General features: G+C 42.1%; 1 protein-coding gene and 1 long non-coding RNA gene across 3 annotated transcripts in view; both read right to left on the bottom strand.

Moving 5' to 3' along the window:
• The window catches only part of usp43b (ubiquitin specific peptidase 43b), an 81,387-nt gene that overhangs the window by 42,138 nt on the left and 13,294 nt on the right, over positions 1–25,955 (bottom strand). For both annotated transcript variants that reach the window (XM_034893889.1, XM_034893890.1), the window contains exons 3-4: positions 9,775–9,878; positions 4,965–5,057 (exon numbers count right to left, since the gene is read on the bottom strand). In XM_034893889.1, coding sequence (XP_034749780.1) covers positions 4,965–5,057; positions 9,775–9,878 — 197 coding nt within the window. The remainder of the gene's footprint in view (positions 1–4,964; positions 5,058–9,774; positions 9,879–25,955) is intronic.
• On the bottom strand, positions 20,368–24,504 carry LOC117957848. Its single transcript, XR_004659611.1, has 3 exons — positions 24,453–24,504; positions 21,980–21,985; positions 20,368–20,377 (listed from the first exon to the last, which is right to left on the bottom strand). It is a non-coding gene; the product is annotated as an uncharacterized LOC117957848 (long non-coding RNA).

Genomic DNA, 25,955 nt, shown 5'->3' with positions numbered 1-25,955 from the left:
AGGAAACTTCAAAAGAGCACTGTAATTAGATAAAAATGAAAAAAAAATAACAAAATAGAGCTCAGTAATTGGCTGCACTGATCAAGCCTTGGCTTAAGGAGGTATCCCCAATATATGCTAATTACATTTTTCATACCAGTGGACAAAACAAAACACAGTTAAACCCTTCTGTAAGGGGGTGGCACACTTTTGTTGTTGATTTACAGCTTTAATTTTAGCATTACTTTGAGACAATGATTAGCATTTTCTTGACAAACCAATCTTTATTTTTTCTCCCATCTTTTGATACGACATTCAGTTAAACTCATTTCTAATCAGTTCCAGAGTATATATGCATTTATGTATATGTATGGGTGTCCATGTATACAGAGCCCGACCGATTTTTAAAACCAATACGAATATTTGGTTGTTTAAAAATCTGATATGCCTATATACCAGCCGATATATATGAAAAAAAATCAAGAAACACGTAACAAAAAAAATAGATTTTCCTAACATTAGTTATTTGTATTTATTTATGACTTCTCACTAAAATAATATGATAATTTGTTTGACTGTCACAGCAGAACAGAGGAACAACCAAATATATTAAAGTTCTGATGAATAAAATGTATAAAAATATGTGAAACCTAAAGTCCTTTGAACAAAAACACACAGAACAGAAAAACTGAGTGTGGCCAACAGGGACGTTGTAGAGCGCCCTCTGGTGGACAAACTATGCAATATTATAGATTATTATTATTATTTTTGATAAATCTGCCATTATAAATGCCGATGCAGATTAATCGGAAAATGCCCAATATTGATATATTTGTCGGGCTCTAATATCAATGGATGTATATATATATATATATATATATATATATATATATATATATATATATATATATATATATATATATATATATATATATATATATTGGTATTTCAACTTGAATTGTGTTACATTTCATTATATCAATGTTTCATGTGTTTTATGCTTATATGAAACACATGAAACATTATATATATATATATATATATATAGATAGATATATACTGGGGCTTCATTATACAGTATGAGGAAATAATCTAATTATTTTGACTGATATTATTGATTAATGATATTAGTGGGATCTTTTTTGTATGATTATTCTCATTTTTATTGAAAAATATTAAAATCTAAAAAATGAAAATGATATAAAGTGCAATTTTTGCGAGGATCTGTACAAAACAAAGATTTTTTCTTTAGTCATTAGGATACAATTTGTGGGTTGGGACGTCTCTGCAGCGCCACGATACTTCATTCACAATGGTTAGACACATACTCTGCCTTTAAGAAAAATGGGGCCCCAGCCTGCGAAACAGCCATGACGTGTGGCTTCATTAATTCATTTGATAAATTGGCTTCAGCCACTGACAAAAGGTCCATGTCACGTTCACACAGCAAGCTTTGCATTAAGTGTAAATAAAACCGTCCAACATAGCAAAGAGCAGACGGACAGAGCCCAGTGTTTGGATAGATATCTGGGCTTAGGAAATGTTGGCTTGCATGTGTTTACGGCTCACTGATGCGATCTGGCTCGGAGTGAGCTGAACTCTTCACACGGAGAATCACATTTAAAAAAGTATATATATTTTTCAAAGACAATCCATCTGTTTTCTCCTCTGTTTATCCCTCAGAAGTGTTTCCTCTCACGCTGCATGCCACACAGGGAAAAGAGAAAGGACGGTAACTAAATACCGTCAACTTTGGGACGCTGTCAGAACAAAGCTCTTTAAAACTGTTTCCCAAATTAGAAGAGATGCTGGCTGAACTTGTATGAACCATTACAAAGAACAAAAACTAAAAATGTAGAAAATAACTAACGAGGAGAAACCCAGCCAAAGCTTAAAATAGTAGTTAACGCACCTCTATGTCAACCACGTAAAAGGTGAGCTTCACACACAGGCGCTGTGCTGATTTTAAAGGTACATTTTTACCTAAGAAAAGCTCTCCCAAATGCTTATGTCTAGATTTGAGGTTAAAGATGGAATTTGCTTTATTGCCAAGAAGGAGAGAACACTATGATTCTCAAATGTATTTGTTCAACATAAAGCTGGGGTTTGTGAATATGAGGTTAAGTAGTAATTTTTGCCCAAACAGAGCCAAAAATACAGTACCTGCCACAGCTTTATTCTGTGCCAAATCTGACGTGTAGGCTACTGGTGTATTTCTAGGCTGGGAGCAGAAACCTTCTGGACAACTGTAGCTTACAATGAGGGATTTTTAGAGGTGCTGGTAGGCAGATTTAGTTAAACTCAGAGAGATCCAGCTCCCGTTCCCAGACTTTGTGCTAAGCTAAGCTAACTGGCTGATGGCTGTAGACTTAGGGCACTTTCACGACAACGGTTCGGCGGACTCTGTGCGATTCGGTGAGAAATTGTCTCTTTCAACTTGCAGTTTGCCTATTTCATTTGGTTAGGTGTGCTTTCACACTGCACCAAACCCTGTAAAACCCACGTCGAGACGGCCGCTAGTTGGACTGCATTTTCAAAAACTCGCAGATACTTCTGGTCTCAGAAACACCACATTTAACACATCTGGGGTTTTCTGGTTCTGCTTTAGGGTTTCTAATATTTTAGAAGAACCGCACTTTAAAATACCTTTATTTGACGCCATTTTGCTTACTCAGTCTACCATATTATCATTGTCTATTGTTTGCCTGTATTTCTTGCGTGCTAACTGGTTTGTGTGTTGTTGTTTTTTTGCTGTTATTGAAAAAATGATGCTGCTCTGTGACAACAAAATGTCCCCGTCGTGGGATGAATAAAGTATAATCTAATCTAAGAAGGCGAACAAGGAACAGCTGACAGACAGCGAGTGAAAGAGAGAGACGACCGGTGATATTTGCTCTGAACAGCTTATGGATCTGAAAGTTATTATCCCTTTAATCATACTTAAGTCCTTAACTTGTGTGCAAGTTTGAAATGGCAGGCTAGAAAATTCTCAGTTTTTGGTTCACTTCCTGCATTTGGGTCACGTTGCGTTCTCACCTGAAAATGAACTGAACTCTAGTTCACTTGGAAGCGAACCGTGACCCCCATTTGGGACCGGAGTTTGTTTGTTTGATCTGCACCAGAGTTGGGACGAGCATTCACACACGTTTGGTTTGAAAAGGACCAGAGGAGGTATATGTGAAAGCAACCTTAGGAAAGGTGCAGATATGAGAGTGACATCGATCTTCTCATCTGAAAGCAAATTAGTGTTTCCCAACAGGTCAAACTGTTCCTTTAAAGATCCCATATTATGATCATTTCCAGGTTCAAAATTGTTGTTATGAGGTTGTACCAGAATAGGTTTATGTGGTTTCATTTTCAAAAAACACCATATTTTGGATGTACTACACATTGCTGCAGAAGACGGGACAGGAGAAGAGGAGGTGGGAGAGAATAAATACAAAAGTACTGTAAGCATGTTGTGAGTATTTAAGTGGAAGCCAGTGTTTAGACGTTGTTGTTTGTGGATTTTGTTTTGTGTGTGTTTGAACAAATGTAACGGAGTTAAAAAAATTGAAGTGGTCCTCTTTCATTCCCTGTCCACATCCGTCACACAAAGTGCTCTCACGGTACTTGGTACTCGCTGAAAAAATGAGAAAATGGGGTCTTCACCCCCCCCTGTGAAAATGTCAGGACTTTCTGAACAGGTTCAGGAATAAGGTGTTGGGATTTAAATTGAATTAGACATTGTTCCTCAACGCTGAGAGGCTTTTCCACCAGTTTCTCCTATTTTATACCAACCCACCAGCTTCCTAATTACTTGTGTTCCACACAGCTGTACTTTCTTTTGTATCCATACTATCCTAACTTATTTATCCAATTTTACATACCAATTTAGTAAGTTTTAAAGTAGTATTGTCTTGTATCTTTGTTATGTCAGTGTATCCTATTCTGTGTTGCTGATTTGTTGTAATTTTTGTAATTACTCAATGTGATTGTAAATGAGGGCTGTCCCTGACTGATCTATCGAGTTTAAATAAAGGTTAAATGAATGAATGAATGTATGTATGTGGTTCATGAACACAGCTGGGGGTTTCCAATTGTTTTTAAATGAAAAAAAATACTGGCAATCCCACACATTTACAAGGACACTAACTGTTAATTTTGTTTACATGTGCCAAATTGTAATTATATAACTGATTATTGGTCAGAAATAATAGTATTTGTATTATTATACTTGGCCCAATACACGTTTATAGCAACAAAAATGACGAGGGTGGATATAGTTTAAAAATAAAGATTTTATGGTAATAAAGAGGCGTTGTTTGCTTCATAAGCTGTGTATCTACTGTATGTTACTACATTATCCGGGTCACATGACAGATACGTTAGTCTATCTCCATTATGTTCAACTTCCAGGGTTGTTGATGCTGGAAATTCTGCAGGATGTCACTCTTTTTGGCCGGATGTCCGTTTTCCTTCTACTTTCTTTTTGTTGTAATTTTAAACTCTGGTGGATTTCTGAGGACTATGGTTACCTGGTCCTCAGATCTCTGCAGGGTAAATCCAGACACCTAACTAGACTATCTGTCCAGTCTAGGTTTTCTGTTGCAAGACTTAAACAACTTTTGTACACATGTTACATGACAAAACGACTTCCTTCCTGAGGCTATTTTGCAGCGGCACTGTGGCTCCGTCCGGCGCCTAGCGCCGCCCAAGACGATTGTGATTGGTTTAAAAGAAACGGCAAAAAACCAGAGCATGGTTTTCTCCCATCCCAAAATGCTGTGTGGACTAGCTAGACCCTCCTGTGAAGCACTGTGGAGGAAGCTCTAGCAAAGACAGACTACAGATAAATGTCAACAGATGTATTAAAAAAAAAAATGAAATCCATTTTTAAATTTGACTAAAACAGACAATTATATTGTTAATCACAATTAATTATACAGCAAAAACTTGAATTGTTACAGCTTTACTTAGTGTGCATTGAAACCAGCAGTGGTCACCTGGTCTGGCGAAGAGGAATGGGGAGCGAGATGCACAGGAAGGGGTCAAAGGTGTTGCTCTGTTTCATGCAGTGTGGACACGTCAGGGAAGATCTGAAAGAGGAGAAAGCACACCATTACAATTAGTCTGGATAAACCTCAATAACTTTTCAAACTAATCCCGGAGGTCCTCCTGATGAAGTCTGGCAGGAAGAAGAGATGGCTGGATGTTGTTACACGAGTAAACATCACGGTCAAAATGAACACGGTGTTCCATTCGGAGCCTCTGGATCGGATTGTGGGAACGGAAAAGATGACTGATGCAACTGGTGGGAATGAGCGAGACGAGTGGTTGTGGTGGTGTGTGGGGGGGGAGTAAGTGGTAAAAGAACCCCCCCCCCCCCGGGGCTTATCAGGGCTATAAAGGGGAAACAACAGAATTGGTTTCTATCTTGTTGCATCACTCTCACCAACGATCCTAATGTGATGCCAGTACTACATCCCGAGCAGAGGAAAGTGGAGTGCTTTCCGTGGAGCGATGGCCTTTCTTCCTCCGCATCTGAACCCACAGATCACTAGAAACCGAGATGTCCAGATGCGTACGGCTATGATTTTCTATTACAATTGTTTTCCATTTGGTCCCTTTGTTCCTAATTAGACTTCTCTCAGTGAATCCTGCACAGCTTTATGGGAGGAACGTACTCCAGTTAGCTAATTAAATGAACAGTGAGTCAGAGAGCCCACTGAAGTTAATGGACTGATTGCTGGAAGGGATTTTGTAAACTGTCCTGCAACCAAATTAAATCTTTTGTCCGGCCTGTAGAGTTAATGGGCCGGGGATTTCCTGGATAAGACTTTCTGTAAACACACACACTAATTAAGGGAATCTAAGGCTAAAAAGGTGCCTTCTACCAACCTCTTTGATTACATGAATTAGAATCATCAGTGTGTAGACCGTAACTATTTATCCCAAAGGGTGTGTGTGCAGTTGCTAGGGGGATTGTAGAATTAATTACCAAATTGGAAACAGAATTATGATTTCATGAAGAAAAAAAAAAAAAAATCAGTATGTTTCCAGATATTAGTCAGCTCCAGCATTTAAACACTAGCGGTGTGCCGTGATGAAGAGTTTTTATAGGTAGTTTAAGCCTAAAGAGTTAGTTAGAACAGATACATAGCTAGAAGTAAAAAAATAAATAAACAGTTATCCCAAAACTCTGTAAATCGCAAATCCCAATGCGTAAAATTGAGATCCCCAAATGCCTTTTCGTTTCCCAAATAAAAACTGGATTCACAAAGCTGTAAATGTTAGGAAGATGTTCACAAATGCTTTTCATTTATTGGAAATGTTTGAAGTCTAATCTCGATAAGGTGATGTAGGGGCATGTTTTTAGTTTTGGGTTACAGTGCCACTGTCCTTCTGACTGGCTTTTTCATTTCATTTATTTTATCATCGTCAAGACGAAAATAAATCTGCAACAATGTGTGGTCAAAAACCTTTTGAGGTTTGATCTACCTCTGCTACTCTTGAGAGTTCGGACAGCACTGCGCTGCAGCTGCACCTAAATTGATAATAGATGTGTATAGTATATAGTATATAGTATAACCAGGCAGCAATAAAGTAGAGAGAGTGTGAGTACTCAGGGAGACTTAAATCTCAATAAAAATGAAAAAGTCTCTTTTTGGTGTGATAAACCATGCCTAAAACAATACTCCCAATCCTCTACTGAATTCTTCTAAGTCCCCAAGCTCATGTGTATTGAACCTTTCCGACCTCCACACCATGGCATCCTAGCATAGGAAATGAAGGCACAGATGAACTGATGAAATGTGTTTATAGGAAGGCACCTGACAGACCCAGTGGGGGTGCATGGGGTGGGGGGAGGGGGGGGGGGGGGGGGGGGGGGGGGTGAATAAAGCTCTATTCAAGCAAGCCCAGCTGACTCTGGCTCTTAGTGGATCTCTCCCACTTGGCAGAGCCGAATGGCTGCCCTACGGATGTCTTGTTCTCGCCAGGAAACAGTGAGGGCAACTGCACTCCATGCATACAAATCCCATTCAGCCTGCACTAAAACATAGATGTGCCCTGCACTGCTCTCAAACACTCAAAAAGAGAAAAGGAGCAAAAGGACGATGTGATATTCTGGTGATGCTCTAATGGAGAAAGCGTGCAAAGGTTGAGAGGTAAGTATGGCCCTGTCTGGGATGCAACCATGCTGAAGTGACTCTGAGCGTGATGTTTTGCACTACCACACACTACTAGAGCTCTTTATTCCCCAGAATAACGCAGATACAGTATCTTAATTGATTTTCTTGAGGAAATAAAAAAAATAGCCTCAATATGTTCAAATTAATCGTCCTAGTGTAGGGTCTACGAACATACCCAGTACATGACTACGCAAATATCTATGTACATGCCTACTTACATTCGTATGTTCCTACGTACATGCCTACTTAGGTACCTAGTGCATACCTATATACATGCCTATGTACGCAGTAACATAAATCAAGCTTTAGCCTGGCAGATATCTTCTGTTGGGGGATGCACCATAGTGGTGCTCTGAAATTGAAAAGGAATAAAACTCAATGTGTGCCACACACATCACTAATTTAAAATACAATATGCACATCATAAACTGTAAACTTCAAAGTTACTCGATCCTTCAGATCAAATCCATCAGGAGATACGATAAATTAAAAAAAAGATCACACAGTAAGAGATTAGAGGATCTCTCGGAGAAAGTGGTGTCGCAGTAAGACGACCCGCACTGAAACTGCACCAAGTTTGTAATCTGAAACGCTCGGCTGCCCGTCACTCGGCTGCACTGTAATGAACAACACTCGACAGACAGACATTTTCATTGCAGCCTGCACCGACTGCAGCCTGTGACTCACCCGCATATAGCAACAACAACAAAATATAGTCTTTGATCTAATCTGAGATTTACTTACTTGATCAGAGAGAGTAAAGAACAATCGATTTATAGCACAGGGGTGAGATCTGTGCTTTATACAGAACTAAAAAAAATGACAGCTTCTGCATTCAAATAAAATAAATCAAAATCACATAACACTGGGCTTGGCTTGCTTGGACAGTGATTTAACTTGCTTGAACGTGTATAATGGCCTAGATGATTGCACAGTGACAAACCATGCTATTACAAGGATAATTCTCCGGTCTGTCAACTCTAGATGTTGGATCACATCGGACACTGCACTTGTGAAGTGTAACACAGGCACTGGAGGGGCCTCGGGACTCAAACAGGAAAGAGAGGAGTCACAAACTACTTGTTTAAAGTCCAAATTCAGAAGTGATAATACATTTGAAAAGCATTCATCTCCATTTAGTAGCTCTCAGCCTTGTGTCGCATGTTTCTTTGCATTATTAAAATAGACTTCACACTGCTGTTTATGTTCCTCTGTAAAGTTTGTGCTTAGCCTACTCGGTATATATTCCCTCTGAAGCTCCTCACTCCCTCTCCCTCTCCCTGTTTGAGAGGAACAAATACACAGATTTTGACTGCCAGGCTGCGAAGACTACTGCTTCCTGTCTAGACACACCCAAGGTGGCACAGCTGAGACATTTGACAGTGAGGGTAGCAATTAAAGAGAGGCGCTCTGACAGATGCGTTACTGGCAGTCGCACAGAGATGCCAATTTACAGAGGAATTGTGAGATGGAGGATGGTACCGACCAACAACACATTAGCCGTTCGGTTTGGAGGATTCTCTATAAACAGATATCTGCATACGAATGGAAGTTATCGGCCATCGTCTGCGAGGATTCAGTTTTTTTTCAACTCCCATTTCATTATTGCGTTTCAAGTTGCTAATCGGATCCGGCACACGGAACAGAAAACATCTTGGCTCGGATAACTGCTAGATACACAAGAACCCACAAAATATTGTGCGTTGCCCCCAGAGGCTGAATCGTCGTCAGACTAATTATGATTGAAGTGAACGTAACCCTATCTCATATGCAGTGATAAGGATAATAACTTTAGCTGGGGTCACTAGAGTGCAAACTTCCCCAAATCCAATATCGCTGAAGCAGAACAGGGACGCTAATGTTAGCCTACATTCTGATAAAGTAGCATCCAGGATCGGCTTCCACCCATTGGGGCGGCAGAAAATATGCAGTATAGCTTTATTTAAGTATTTTTTGGCTTTGATGAATTTAAAAAACACAACACTCTCTAAACTCTTAGTCTTTTTTTACAGCCCTTGCCTATGGTACCAGGTACTTTGTTTTTAATAGAAAACTAAAAAATGTGAGTAGAGTCGATTCGAGCAGGTACTATGTAATGGAAATACGCCATTTCTGTCCCATCTGAGTTTTTTGTTGAACGGCGTAAACAACTTTTTGAACGTACACATGTTCCACCAAAACAAGTTCCTTGAATCCCTGTGACGATTGTGATTGGCTAAAAGAAACGGCAATAAACCCCAGCACGTTTTTCTCCCATCCCAGAATGCTGTGTGGACTAGCAAGACCCTCCTCCGCAGCGCTGTGGTGGAGGGTCTGGCAAAGCGAGACTACTACAGCCCCTATGTGGGCAGCTTCAACATGTGGACAAACCCAAAGTTTGTCAAACCTGCCGTGCTTCCTGTTGCAAAATAATCATTAGCCAACCACTGTTCAGGGGGGGGGGGTTAAGCAAACAGGTCATTATAACGCCATCTTCACTCGGTGGTAGGGAACCCCCCTTGGACTCACTTCACAGTCAAACTGGTCACAAAGACATTAAAGACTTTTTGGTTTGTTTGGATGTATTTCTGGATTCCATGTCTGACAGGTGGTTGTGTGTGGCATTTTAGGAGAGGAGACATACTTGTACTGTGCCTGGAAAAGTTCCTGGACAAAGCTGTGCTGGACACTGGGCTGCTGGGACTGGGACAGGTCAGGACACAGCAGCTCCTCTGCTCCACCGGGACCCTGTAGCACAAAGGAGGCAAGGCACAAACGCAACAGTGTCACTCTCAGATTCTTCACAGATCCATCAATACATTTGGAGATCTTACAAAGGCTCCCGAAGAATGCGCATTTAGCACATTCTTGCTTTTCTTTGGCAACAAAGTGATATTCAAAAAGTGGTGAAGAGCACTGACCTAAACATAACCCCCCTGGGAAGCCTCTGTCTTTACTCTTTCATCTACTTACCTACAAACAGAGAGAAAGCTGGCCTTGGAGGAGGATAAAAGAAAAGGAGAGAAAGAAAAGAACAGCTAGACTAAGGTCACAAAAGCAAATGAGTGGCACACTACACAAACACAGCTGTGCGTTGATGACACTTAACTAACCGAACAACCTTCTGCATAACTTTCACAGGACAATGAACAAATGTTCTTGATTGATCAACTCATGTAATGTAGTTTTACATATGAAAATGATTTCTTACACTAAGAAAATAACACAGATGCAAAGATGTTGTGAAGGGATATTAGAAGTCAAAATGACGGTTAGGACTAGGGGTTGAGCGCCTTGCTCAGGGACACACTGGTTGATCTATCACAGTGGGATTCAAACCCTCGTCTCCCACACCAGAGGCATATGTCATATCCACTGCGCCATAACCCCCACCACCCCCACTTTAATAAACGATTAAATAGCTTGAGTAATTTATGAAAAATACTGATTCCCAGCTTCCTAAATTTAATTTATTTTCTAGTTTCTCCTCTCCTCTGCGACAGCAAACTGAACATCTTTGAGTTGTGGACAAAACAAGACATTTGAAGAAATCACCTTGGGCCTTGGGAAAGACCAAGCAACATTTTTCTGACATTTTATAGACCAAACCACTTATCAATTAATCAAGAAATAATGGAATAACCGTTAGTTGCAGCCCTAATACTTTTATTGACTTTCTCACCAGGAGTTAGAAAACATGTTTACCTCTCTTAGATGTGAATGGTATCAATCTTCTTATCTAACGCTCAGCAATAAAGCATATTTCCCAAAACTAACTTGTGAAATGGTTGGGCAGAAGACTAAAATCTAAAAGTGCTAACAGTTATATTAAGCAGTCACACTGTATCGGTTTGGACATCTCTGTACAGAATCCACTCCATTTCCATCTCACACCAGCCGGGGGAAATGTCCTGAAAAACGTTACTTCAGTCACCAAGTGGTTCCGCTTAAAAGGCCATCATGGTGTACGAGCGCCTTGTTAGCATTACTCTGCTCTCACGCTATCAACCCCACAATAGCCTGGTGCAAAAGTCAGGTACTTGAGAATACATTAAGTAATCATATCATTTCAGCGGTGCTCTTACACCGGGCTGGCAGTGCCAAACGGAAATGCACTCTCCGATCCTTCTCTGTTGACATACTCTCTGTTTACTATTCCTCTGATTTCTAGCTCCTGGTCCCATACTGGCTGCCACTGTTCCCAGGCTGGCAGCTAGACCATGACCTCCGCACACAAATGGAGCTAAAAGGAGGTTTAGAATTTCTAAAGGGGAGAGGGAAGTGGATGGCGTGAGGCGGAGAAATCAGTGGGAGGCAGAGACAGACGGAGAGACAGGAGGGTCCTTTACAGGTCGCCACCATTTCAAATCCAGAGTCTATTCTTCCCAGAGCATTTAAGCATTGCAAAGACCGAGCGCGAGACTGAAACCTGACCTTCCTGCTTCACTGTGCTTCAACAGGCACAGTCTATGACAAACATCTACCCCCTCTCTCACTCTTTGGATGGATTTCATTTGTTTTCCTATGGCTTCTTCAAAAAAAAGCTCAGACAATCCCTGCTGATCTTCTTGTTACTGGTTCAAGTAAACTACGTCATGTGTAGTGTTAGAAAGGTTAAGAGTGCAAACCTTCAGATGTTCTTTTTAAAATTTATGAACTGACATTGGGCTCTGCATTTCCCTCCCCTTTTTCCTTCCACATACGTGGTAGTGGATTCCATTGCTATCTTTATGTAGAGATAACAAAGCAACATTGACGCCACCGAGTGCAGACACGGTGGGTCTTATCATGATCCGGCTCTGCCATGTCAAAAAAACTGCAAGGTGTCAGCCGCGTGCTGACAGAAGCTGTTGAGGATGTGGACATTTAAGCACAGTGAGAAAGGTTACATGCACACAGACATCTGATAACGGCCTCAGTCATCTAAATGATCACTGCCAGAGAGCAAATCCCACGGAGTAAGGTGCGACTGCTGCTGACCCAAGAAATCTTTTTTACAGGTTGTACAGTGACCCCGACCGGATGGGGGTCCATCTTAAGAGGTGCCGCGCGCTCTTCTTTGAAATTGAGATGCTATCTTTGAAATTGGTTGTCAGAAAAAATATGCCAACCTCAAACTGATGATGTGACTAAACAGGCAGGCTAGAGATCTGAGAGCTATCTTTAGAGTCAGGTGTGACCGGCTACCACCAGGGAGAAAAAATTGGGAAACGCATAGTGTGTGAAATTCATGCACTATTCTTCTTCTGTACCTATATATACAGGGCACACGTACCAAAACAGACATTTTTTTAAAGCAGCTCCACACCTCATGCATCCTCAGTTTTTGTTCTGTGTTAACTTTATTGCACTTCTCCCATTTAACATCAATATCACTTGGTTGTTAGGGCCCAAGCAAAATGAATTGCCTTTTGGAGGGTCTAAAACATGCTGACAAACTCACCAATATTTCCGCATGCATCAAAAATATCTCTATGGCGCCCCCTACAAAACTTCAAAAACAGAGCCTCTACCGTACGTATCACGTAGAACTAACAAAGCTAAGCACACATGTATCGTGCAAAGACGTACAAAAACGCCTCTTGGAGCACCAGCCTAAACGCAATGGGAAGTCTGCCATTTTTTATTAATTGTGCATAATTAGCGCATTTCCATGCGTTGTACTTTAATGAACTCCTCCTAGAAATTTCATTCGTGCCATCTTAAGACCTCAAAGATTCAAAGTTATTGAATCGTCTGGGGCGAGCGTCTCGCCAGTAACCCCTAACGCAACAGAGGTGCGAGGGTGCGTCCAATCTGCTTGCAGCTTCAATTGTTTAAATATGTATTGTACAGTAATTACTATGAGATTAAAAGCCTAGACATTTGAAGGTTAACCTCCAAATAAAGGATATTTATTGGCCCTTTAACTTGGATCATTATCAAAAACTTTGAGCCTGTTTACTGGGGGGATATTAAGAGTAAATTACCCTTTGTTGCTACCTTATGTGGCAGACATAGTGGCTTCGGATTAAGTCTGTCTTGGAGAAGTGTGATTACAGACTGGTTTGTTGTTTTTGGTCCAGCTATTTCGGAGCTATTCACCAAACTCTTTGGGAGGTGAAAGTGTTGCGTCCTTCTTAGTGTCAGTTATTCCACCTTTGGGTAGTTTGTTGGAAAGGGTATTATTGCTACCTTTTGGCATTACCTAAATATTGCAAGGGTCAAGGCTTGGATCCCTTTCAGGAGTGTTTTCCCCTAAGGGCTTAGCTTCTTTGTTGCTTTCTTAACTCCATTGGTACCCAACCTGTCCCAGACTGGCCCAAAGTACATAAAAATGAAAGAAGGCAAGCTGAATTAACATGCCAATAAATGTGTGTTGTTGGAAATCAACAGAGATAACTATTATCAAAAACCAGTAAGCATTAGGTGGTGATCTAAGGAGCATCAATGGATTAGGGAGAAATGTGTGTGTTGTAGACTGCAAATTGACACACAAAACCAAAACCCAGGAGTAGTAAAAAGCAGACAGAGAGGAAGAGAAATGGTTGAGGTTGTGAACAAACTGTGGGAGCTACTGTAGCATGGCTTGTGGTCTAATAACCGCATCCACAACACTGTAAATTATACAGCTTCTAATCAAACACTTTACTGTCAGTAATCTGTCACTGTCATCCCCTCACTACACCCAAGTAGCCCCCCCCCCCCCCCCTGCTGCTGTTATTTTGCCATGCAGTTATAAAACAACATACAAAACATTGTGTGTGGCACAGTTGCATCAGACGGACATCAGGCACAACAGAAATGTCCGCATTAAACTAATGACACTTAATGACTGCACACTAATGAAAAGACGATACAGGCAGAGAGGGTGGGGTGTTTCTAGGCTCCTAGGAAGTGAGCCAGGCTTTGGAGCCAATTTGACATAGCGGCCAAACAGTGGAATTACGACTTCATGTCCATCCCGTGACGCCATGGGACCTCCGTTTTTCCCACCATGGACTTACATGGCGAAAAAGAGACGGTAGTTGCCTTTTAACTTCTTGTTTGCTATAATGAGGTTTTGAGAATATATACACTACATTTATGAAACAAGTTTTAACTCCGGACTGATGCTAATGACAAGAAATATCCTAAAACAAAAACAAATCGGCATTATTTGGTGGTCAAACCATAGCTCATATCTAAAAAGCTAACAGAGAAAAATGAAGACCAAAAATGTGCAACTGCTAATATCCAAGATATGTAAAGCCAGAGGATTGTCTACCTCTGCTTGATCCATCAGCCTCAATGCCAGGAGAGGGGCATGTGCCAGTGCCCGAGGAGCAAGGACAAAATTAAAAACTCAAATCCCTTAGCCGGGCACCTTGGCATGCTGTAAGTGATTTGTGGGATTTAGATAAATGACAAAGATACAGCATGCAACAGAGTGCTTGGGCTGCAGCCTGTCAGCAGGCCCAAAAGTGGGGCTGCAACTAACAATTATTGTCTTTATCCATAATCTGTCCCTTTTTTTGGACTCTATGAGTTGTTTGGTCTTAAGCAGAGATCTTCAACAGGGGGGTCCGTGAGCCCAAGGGGGTCCTCAGAGTTACAGCTGGGTAGCTCACCAAATTATTGTTAGAAAATAGAAATAGAAATAGAAAACGGTGAAAAATGTGGCTCAGTGTTGGACATTAGTAGCACGAACAGAAGTGTCCGCTTTAAAAATAACTACTCACAACAATTTATTGATTATCAAAATAGTTTGCCATTCAGCATAGGATATGAGTGGATTTGGCACAGCCAATATGGAGAGTTTTGGCAGATTACAGTATAGTAGTAAATATAAACTGACAAACAAAGATGTTCCCTCAAGTATAAGGATTCATTATTTCTCAGATAATTCCAAAACGAATATGAACACAAGTACAATATCGACTAAACAAGAAAAAAAATGCTTATGTCGTGAAATCACTCCTTAAGGCTTTGTATTTTCCCACAGTGAGATCAATGTTATAATAAAAAATGAAGAGATTTGGCAGCCATGGGAAAGGCATTGCATTTACTCATAATCCATGTCAGCAGTGAGGGATGCAAACACAGATGAGCAGCTGACTACAAAGTCTGTTAAATCCAGCCGTGTTGACTCCTGGTCATCTGTGCTTCAACACGAGAGCCTAAAACCACAGTTTACCGGCGCACTCTGTCCCATCGGGGAAAGGCTTCCAATTATTCGCCTCAAAAGTGTTGCCACATGTGAGTGGTTCATCTCTGTGAGTAGATCCACTGTAAAGAAAATTAATAAGAAAATAAGAACTCTGCAACTCTGCACCGCTGAGAAAAAAAATCCAGGAATTGTGCCCCTCATCCTCACAGACAACCTGTCTCATCCTCGTGGGTTTCTTTTTAGGGTGGTGGGGAAGATAGATCCTGAATGGGGGAGAGAGTGTGTGTGTGTGTGTGTGTGAGTGCGTGTATGGGGGGGGGGTTCCCAGTAATGGCCCTGATGTGAATAATTCAAAGTGAGCCGTGGAAAACACACAGAGATGAACATGTGCTGCTGCTGAAGAAAGCACTATAGAGGAGTGATTGAGAACAAGAGCCAACAGCACCTAAATCCCCACGGTAATCGTAAAAGACAGGGGGAGAGACAGAGAGAGAGAGACGCAGGAGAGGGAGAGATGTTTTGTGTGTGTCCGTCTTTGTGTGTCAATAAAGAGGAGGAGATGGAGCGAAAGAAAAGATAGTGTTATTGAGTAACTGAAAGTCAAAGTAGTGCACACACACCTGGCATCCAGAGCGTTGATAAATAATTGACAGTCTCCTTCAAACACCGCCTCCTGTTGCGTGCGTACCTCTCTATAAATAGTTTCAATGATAGCAGCGATGGGAGGTAGTCCCCCCCCCGGCCCATTATTCCCCATGAGCCATCACTCCTGGGTGGAGGGTATTTGTCTGAGCATGCAGAGTGCCCAGACATCTGTTCATGGACTCAAACTGACCTCAGGGTGGTAACTGAGAGACTGCAGGGACTGTGATGTTAGCCTGGATCAGGGACAGATCATTTCCAGGATAATGGCCCGTCGGATGTTTCGCTCCCTTTGTGTTGGAGCCCTCAAACAACAACAACAACAACAACAACCACCTTCGAGCTAGCAAGCTACACACTAAAATGGCAAATTTTGAAGAAACTTTTAATCGTGCAAAAGGCCGGCCTGCTCGTTTCTTTCGGGGAAAGATAGTAAAGGATTACAAAGAACATGTTTACGGAATTTCCTCTCTGGGATTGATTGGTGGGAATGCTGTGGACAAAGTACACAAATGTACACATTTGAAACATGTATCCAGCGGTTTTAAATAGCTCAGGTTACAGTTAACCTCATTCAATATTGTATGTACCACTCCATGTGACGTTTTCTTTTCGCGGTGTGCGAATGTTCCACCAAAACAAGTTCCTTCCAGAGACAGTTTCGCAGAGTCACCGTCGCTGCGTCCGGAGCTTAGCACCGCCTAAGATGATTGCAATTGGTTTAAAGAAATGCAAACTACCCAGAGTGTTTTTATGTGCATGAGGTGTAGCCGGACCTTTTAGTGCGTTCCAGTTACCTCGGAACTCGGAAGCTAAAGTTGGTAATGACGTCACAATCGAGATGAATGCGTTCCATTTACAAGGTTAGCCAGTTGGTTAATACTGCATTTAGCTTTTTTTTCACTCATAAGAGTAATTTATAATGACAAATGATTCTGATGAATGAATATTAAATAAAAAAAATTAAAAAAGGACCGTCAACCGTGTCATGAGCGTTGCCAGACTAGGACAATGTAGGTCGTTTAGTCTTACCCTCTAAAACTAACCATAGCGTTTCATATATTAGCGTCCCGTGTGTCAGGAAATACGACCCGCGAGCAGAATGATAACGGGTTGACTCAGGTCTTGCTACGCAACATTACCATGAGATTACATTACAATTTTTGGTTTATATTGAAACTTGGTGCAGATAATTTTACATCTTGGGATACAGTGTCTTGCTCAAAGACACTTGAGGTAAGTGAGGAATTAATTTACCAATCTGCTCTACCAGCTCGGGACGCAGCAGTCTTTACAGATTGATTCTAATAATTTCTTCCTTCTGGTTTCAGACTGAAATGCTGCTCTGTTTTAATCTACTTGGCATCTTTCCTTTGAACAATCCTGCGGAACCAACTGCAAACGTGTGAACCCAAACAGTAAAATCTGCTTCTTCTTACTAGATCTAGATGATCAATAGCGTCCCGATAACACATGATGAAAACGTTCTCTATGATTTCATAATCATGAGACAGAAGTGCCAGTCGAAAATGAAAATCAAGCATGTTGGTTCTACACTGGTTGCCGTGGAATCCTGTTTATCATGTTAGGCCAGTCACAAAGGCTGCTCATTGAATCCCACTCTCAAGAGATGGAAGCAGAAAGTCATTGTGGAGGCAGCGTGTATGCTGCCTCTGCTCGCCTGAGAGCAAGAACCTAATGACATGAATTTCAACAAGAAATGAAGGAGACAAAGAAGGGGGGGGGGGGGGCAACAAAAAAAAGAAGCTGTGATGGATCAGACCGACAACTGTTCCAGGAACAAAGACAAGAGGAAGAAAAGATGAGGAGCTGGTCAGGTGGAAGGCTCTTCTTGTGGCTTAAAATGTCGTCAACACTTCCTGACTGACATCTTGGAGCAGTGTCGAAAGCTAACGCATTGAGAACGTTGAAAACGTTGAAAAATATTTCCGTGTTCCGTGTGACGTGAATGAGTCACATTTTAAAAGCAGCACATGAGCCGAGGGTTCAGAGCGATGAATGAATATGACGTTGATTTGACCCAAAGCCTTTTGCCAACCACCCAAATAATCTGACCTAAGACAGTCCTAAATGTCCTAATCGAGTCGGAGTATGTAGAAACATCACAGTTCCACAGTGTACCTCAGTGACGCTGACCGCCCTTCATCCAACTTTCTAACATTTAACTGTGCACCATAGGCTAACTCCACTGTCATTCCTTTTTAAATTGACTAGATTGTGGTACTAATGTAATCAGCCCTGTAAGAAACAATGAAGACCATGATATGTTTGTTGTATGCATCTGTTTTATACACTAACATTTTTGCATAAGTGCAGTGGTGCAGCCCGGGTTCGAGTCCGACCTGGGACCCTTTGCTACGTCTTAGCCCCAACAGAACCCTCCTGGGAGGAGAAGGAGCTACTACTGTATGTCAGGCGGGTAGGTTTTGGTCTCAAGGAAAAAGACGGAGCCATGCAGACATAAACATATCTCTGCTGATTGAAACATTCTTTGCAATCGTTCCTCAAAAGAACCAAGAAGGCCGACCTTGATGCACTATCCAATATTTCTTCAAAACTTGCCATTTTCAGCGTGTAGTTTTCCAGCTCAAAGTTTGTTGTTCCCCCATAACGAACAGAGTTTGAGAAGGTGTTGGACATCTAATGTCAGACAATCATCCTGGAAATATACTTCCGTTGATCCAGACAGGGATATAGGCAACAATCAGGCCATGGTAACATCCACATTACACTTTTGTTTCAGTTGGGGACGATATGAGCTACCTATTAATAAGGTATAACAAACATTGGCGCCCAGTGGGTCGAGTGGAGCCTGCAACACACACACACTGTTGAAAACAGCGTTCACTGAAAATCTAAGACAACTTGGGAGAATTATCGTTGAAAACGATTGTACCGACGGCATTACTGGTGATTGCGACTTTGTGAGCCGTCTCTTTGGAAGATGTGTCCCGCCTTTCAGAGATCAGCAGGAGAAGCTGAGGGGGAAATTAATTCTAATGAAGGTGCGCCGGCCTCCCGAGATGATGAGGTTTATTATTACCCTCCTGCTTCTGTGGCGACGCAGATGAGGAACGAACAGATGATAGGAACACTACACACATCAATCAACACATACACATACAACTACACACACGACAGGAGCCTCTGGTACCTGCCAAAGAAGTCGAGTTTAATGTCCATCGCAAACAGACATAGATACACTCGTATATGCAGTGAAAGCATTAATAAGGCTTAAAGGAGTAATATTGCAGAACTACAAACTTTTCTATTTGTATTTAATTAAAGTTCTTTTTCTAAACTGACATTTCTTGGTGAGGCCAGATTGATTTTTTTTTTTTATTTTTATTTTTTTATCCATAAATCCTCACAGGCAGATTAAATTTAACTCAAGATAACACATTAAAACTGGACTTGGCGTGAAAGGCATGCCTCCCTGCTTAAATCATTTCTATCAACAACTGTTTAAATCATTGCAGCCAGCCTGGTTTCAGGCAATGGATCGACACACACTCTTGAATGCCTCCACTCAGCATATTTGGATCCCTTACATTGTTGGGAGTCGGTGCTGCCTGCCCATCAACCCCAGCAGGGTTGGGGATGATTTGTGTGCGAGGGAATTTCTTTCTATTAAATAACAAATCAGTCTGTTGATTTAACCATATATTTCTCTGCAAAACGAGATGAAGAGCTTGAAGGCCCGTTTGAAGACAAATCTAGCAGAGTTCAAACAACTGTGTGCTGCCAATGTTAACTTTTAACTGCCGACTGTTTAATTTATTAAGTAATCAGACCCACGTAGCCTCTCTAAGAAGTCAACATCCCCCCCAAAGCAAACAGTAATTTGGTTTCCTTTTATTTCAAAAGCTCTCCACAACTTAATGAGAAAATGTTTTCGGGGCCGGGCTCCCTGCAGAGCATGAGTGCAGTTTAAAGAAATGTCCTTCCACTGCTCACGACAACACAATGCATCACCGCTGGTTTTAAACAACAGTTTAAGTGATATAGATAGTTGCAGCTTAATTGTGTCTGTGTCACAGTGAGCAACCCCAAGCAAACAAAACCAGTGCTTTCTTTTTTAGGAAGCGAGCATGGCCTTAAAAACAACCTCCATGCCAGATAAGCAACACTGACACTAACTAATAAAATATAGAACATGGACATATTTTATACGGGGTACATGCCACAAGAGAATCAAGACGGATTTGGGCCCATAGCAGCACGGTTCCTCCGTCGTTGCCATCTTTGTATACTCTAAAGTCATGTTTGGTCGCGCAATATTTCCTGTTTTGTGATATCAACAATTGGTTATTTGTGAATGAGATTTGTTTGTGGTGTAATGTTGTGGAACCGATGGCACACGTTTGTGTGGAGTCTGTCCGATTTTCAACATTTTTTAAGATTTTTTAAATATTTTTGTGTGGGCCAGAGCTTAGACTCATCTATACAGACAACTCTAATCTTAGCATCGGTTGGGGGGCTTAAGGCTCTTAGCCAATCAACGCTGATCTGGGTCGGAGGTGAGAGAGGTCCTCAAACACAGAGTAGTCATATTTGGACCCTTCCTTTCAAGCTGCTTTTCCAGCTGGGTGGCTCTGAGCCACAGGAAGCCATTTCAGCTTGGCAGGGCAGACAGAATCAAAAGGCAGAGCGGAGAGGAAACACACACACACATACACACACACACACACACACACACACACACAAGAAAACACATGAGAATCACAACAGAACTGCTCACAACCAGCCCTGACGGGAGAGGGGAGCAGCACTGACCACACAGACAATTGCACTGTTCCACTGTGGGTTTGGGGGTGCATTTCTGGGCATGTACGTAGTGTATGTAATGAGTGAAAAGAAACCAATGAGTGAAAAGAAACCAATTTTAAAACCTTGGTATGGTGTCTGGGTCATTTTCTAATTTCAGCACACAACCCCCCATAGAGAACAAATCAAATCTGTGGGCGGAGGAGAGGAAAAGGAGTGAAGGGAATAACATTGTGATTGCTGTGGTGTTAATGTGGAGGAGGATGAGGACCAGGCTTCTCAACCCCTATCAAGGATGTGCCCATGGTGGCGGTCCGGAGAGCTCTGGTAGCTAACTCCCCTGACTATAAATAGTCACTATGTGTCGTGACTTCTTTAATAAAGCAACACAGGGAAAATCCCACCAAGTTGTTATCTTACAGAGCTGAACAATTAATTGTTTTTCACATCAAAATCATGATTTCTTTTTCTTTCTTTTGTTACATAATATATAAATGCTTTTGTAAATTGTTAAATCTAATTGTTTCCATGGACATTACCACTTATTAAGCCCCTAGAGGGCTTTTCTTGACATCTTTTTGTAAAACATAACACTTTTTTAATTTTTGTGTTGTGAAAATATAGTAAATCAAATCAAATTTGAACGGATGCAATTAGCTGATCGTGAAGACATTGATTAGTCCAATGTGGCTATCGGTATAACATTTGGTTTAACATTTATCCCTCTTTTTATTTGTATATTTACAGTTTTTTGACAAGATAAATGCTGAAATAATGCTACATATCGCAGATTGTTTACAGAAATTTCCTATTTTCCTATGCTATTATTAATGTAAGTCATATCACAAATACCAGTTTACAGGAATCTGGAGAAGGCGTATGACCGGGTCCCCCGGTGGGGACACTGTGAGAGGTGCTGCGGGAGTATGGGGTGAGGGGGTCCCTTCTCAGGACCATCCGGTCTCTGTAGGACCAAAGAGAGAGCTGTGTCCGGGTTCTCGGCAGTAAGTCGGACCCGTTCCAGGTGAGGGTTGGCCTCCGCCAGGGCTGCGCTTTGTCACCCATCCTGTTTATAATATTTATGGACAGGATATCAAGGCGTAGTCGGGGTGGGGAGGGGTGGAAGTTTGGTGGGCTCGGGATCTCATTGCTGCTTTTTGCAGATGATGTGGTCCTGATGGCGTCATCGGTCTGTGACCTTCAGCACTCACTGGATCGGTGCGTAGCCGAGTGTGAAGCGGCTGGGATGAAGTCTCTTGATATCACACTCATGGTTACCCTCTACAGCCACAAACTTCTACATCAGTTTGTTCAAAAACGGGCATGGTTTGAAATAAAACAAATCTCCCTGCATTTATTTGATCATTTGTTTACAAAAGTTAAAATGAAGCAATGACTTCTGGGAATTTCAAGACAAAACAGATTAGAACGCCTCTGCGTCAGTTTGGTTGTTGGAAGTTGAAGACTACAGAATATTATATATATATATAAAAAATAAAAAAGAGAGCGCTGTTGGCTGATGGTGAAAAATGCTGCCAACTGCCTGTTTTGTGTAAAAAATCAAGTGCAGCTTCAGCTTGCACTTGCACTAATACTGCTAACACTAATGTTAGCGACACATCCAAGCCAGCACACCAGGCAGAAAGACAGGACAGCGAGGAATATGAGGTGGAGGAAGAACAAAAGAACTAACCAACACAGAACAACAAGCCTGCTGCGGGTCTGAATGCGGATTAGTAGAAGCAACAGAGATGGAGAGCAGTGCTTCAGGAGGGAGCGGAGCAACAGGTACAGTAAGGCTACTTCAGAGGATCAGATCAACCACCACTGATGATTCATTCATTTTTTTAGGCATTGGGGTTGTGCAGTGATAGGTCTATGTTTCGGTGCAGTTGTTTATAGCATGGGAGTTTACATTCACCATCACTGGGGCTATCAAAACTGTGTGTTCTTTTCTATCTGTGAGCTGGCGAGTCCGTCATTACCGGCGGGTAAACACTGACCTCCGGCAGAACAGAGAGTCAGCAAACTTTCTTCAAAACAAAACCACTAGCACTAGCTTGGTAAAAAGAAAGGCCATTTACTTGGCCAGACACATTTGCAAATGTGAAACATCCACATTCTACAGCAGTTTTTTTGTCATGTAGTATTTCTCTCTCTCTCTGGCTGTCACTTCTGCGTACTGCTCCACCACCCATTGGCACAGTACTGCAGAGAACTTAGTCTCACCTCTCCTTCTCTGTACCAGGGCTGCACAACAAATCTCTCTTTCTTCCTGCGACTTACAAAGAGCCACATTCACATAGCAAGGAGGGAGGGAGAGAGGGAGAGAGAGAACTTCACACTTTCTCTGTGTTTCCTGAGTGATAAACAATCAACAAACCAAGAGAGAATGTGGACCACATTAAGTCAAAGCCACGGGGGAATCAGCGGTAAATGTTAATCTGTGTGTAGTGTATGTCTGCTTGGTATAGACGCAGGATTTTGAGCTGTCAACCTCCATTGCAGATTCAGAATACTCCAGCTCCAACTACCCTGACATTCAATGTTTGTGACTACACAGCCAGCCAGGGGGGAGGGAGGGGGGCTGTGGCTGGAGAAGGGGAAGGGGAAGGGGAAGGGGGGAGGGTACCTTCTTCCTAACTTTTTCCCTGGGCTCTGGCTTCCCTGTGCTAAATGGTAACTAACAGCACATGCTTATAAACAATTAGCATAGGCCCACAGGCTCCTGAATTGGCAGCAGAAGAGGATGGATGCCAACTCCTTGGCTGTGAACAGGAACGTGTGTGGACTAGTAAACGGCGCTGACGCCTCCCATCAGCCGGGCTGTGACCCCGGACGACTCTGCCAGCCGGCCAGCAGCACCAGAGCCCCAGCACGGTGGCAGCAGACGAGATTAACACGGAGGTGAACCAACAAAAGATCTCAGACCATAACCTTTTGCTACGTTTGCGCCAAGTCCACACTACTCTGGCGTTTGCAAGCCACTAAAACAGAGACATTTGGAAACACTGCTGCCCTAAATATTTTCAATTATTGATTTATACATCCATGATTTTAAAGCGCAGAGTAGCGCCAGACAATCTGCTTCTTGTTTACACTGACACGCACATAACCAGTGTGTGTGAATGGTGATGTGATGTGTTGTCACTCGTGTTAATTCAATTCTATTTTATTTATAGTATCAATTCATATCTCGAGACACTTTACAGGTAGAGTAGGTGTTGTGGTCTGATGTATTCCCCAACCTGTTGTGTGTCTCCCCTTTCTTCCCTATGTGTTGTCTGTTTGCCGTGAGGGCGTTACCAGGAGATTCAGAGGCGTGGCTTCCATCAGCATTCCGTCTTCCACTCAGCTGTTCCTCATTACTCATCATCCCACCGCCATTCATAAACCCGGGCTGACCGTCTCCTCAGCGCCAGATCGTTACATGCATTATTGTGCTAACTAGGCCCCAGTCGTATTCACTCGTGTTTACTTCTACCAGTGTTCTCTTACTTACCTTGTGTTTTCCTCGCAGATCCGTCCGTTGTCCGTCGGTGCTGCCTGCCATCCTCTCAACCACCTACCCTCAGTCTGCGTCTGTGTTCGTACTCCTCCGCTCCCATTAAACCACCTGAACTGTACCCTGTCTTCGTGTATCTGTTATCTCTGTGGTTCTGTCTTACTGAAACGTAACAGTAGGTCTAGACCACATAATTTACAAGGACCCAACAATTCTAGTATTTCCCTCCAGAGCAAGCAACAGTGTGACAAAAAAAAACAGACAGAAAAAGGTCAATTTGCAGGATTTAAAAAGTAAGGTTACACAGAAAAAAAAAATCTTAGTCTGAACTAAGATATGTTCTGCTATTAGAACTAAAACTCTCGTGTGGACGGAGATCGTTTTTTGAAAATATGTTGTTAGTGTTGATGTAGCCATAGACACTTCATCCTGCAGCTGCCCTTCTCTTGCCCTCAGTGAGGCCCTCGCTGCCCCTCACAAAGCTCCTTTGTGGCTGGAGCATTGATAGCAGACTGCATACCACAGCTTTACAGTACATTCTACCAGAGGTCCAATATGTAAGAGATAGCTAAAGGCACGAAGCAAAGAATAAGGCAAGGAGTAGACCATGATTCATGGGGAGACAGAATTACTGGAATGACTTCCCTCCCCATTCCTAATACTGAGCGGAGGCCTATCTGGCCGCATGTTTCCTCACTGATAAAACTGAAATCCATGACAACCTTGGTGTCTGCAAAGAGCCCACACTGGCTGATGGCAGAGGGCCTGGACAAACATAAGAGACAACTGTCACAAGAGATTATCTGCTCTGGACAGAGGCCATAGTGCTGCTCTCTCTCTCTCTCTCTCTCTCTCTCTCTCTCTCTCTCTCTCTCTCTCTCTCTCTCTCTCTCTCTCTCTCTCTCTCTATCTCTCTCTCTCTCTCACACTGCAAAGCACATTTATTCCTATGCAGAATATTCTATTACAGCACAGTATTATTCTGAAATGATCCCTAATTAAACACATCAGAGGTTTTCACAGTCCCGCAAAATGGCACAAAGAATAACAAGGGTAGGGACTAATCATAGTCTGTAAGTGGGAGGCTAACACTGCGGATGAATTTTTCATACAAAGCTGGACCTCCAGCAGCTCAACATGTAACACTTATACATCTGTTTACTGGTTAAACAAGACCCAATCTGTTGCATCAATGCACTCCTTTCCACAAATATGATATGCTTTGCATGCTCTGCATGTATCTGCAATCACTTTTAGTTACTACCCACAGCTTATGACCACAACGACAGTCGTAACATCAGACTGTTCACTAATTGAGAGATGTGCCTTATAGTTCAGAATTCTACATTCCTGCAGCTAATGCAAATAACCAATGTTCAACCTCACAACTCTTTTTGCTTTTCTCTGGAAAAAGAACTTAAATTCATGGTCTCATTGTTGGTGGTACCAATCATCATCTGCTTTGCATCACTAGAGGAAAAGTAGGGGGATCACTTAAAGGTCCCATGGCATGAACACTTCACTTTATTTTTTAACATTACTATGAGTTCCCACAGCCTGCCTACTGTCCCCCAGTGGCTAGAAATGGTGATAGGAATAAACCGAGCCCTGGGTATCCTGCTCTGCCTTTGAGAAAATGAAAGCTCAGATGGGCCGATCTGGAATCTTGCTCCTTATGAGGTCATGAGGGACAAAGTTACCTCCCTTTTCTCTGCTTTGCCCGCCCAGAGAACTACCCAACTTTAGTTTAGCCATGGTCATT

This window comes from Etheostoma cragini, chromosome 15, assembly GCF_013103735.1.
Source record: "Etheostoma cragini isolate CJK2018 chromosome 15, CSU_Ecrag_1.0, whole genome shotgun sequence".
Lineage (NCBI taxonomy): Eukaryota > Metazoa > Chordata > Actinopteri > Perciformes > Percidae > Etheostoma > Etheostoma cragini.
This window is presented reverse-complemented; position numbering and strand designations above follow the sequence as displayed.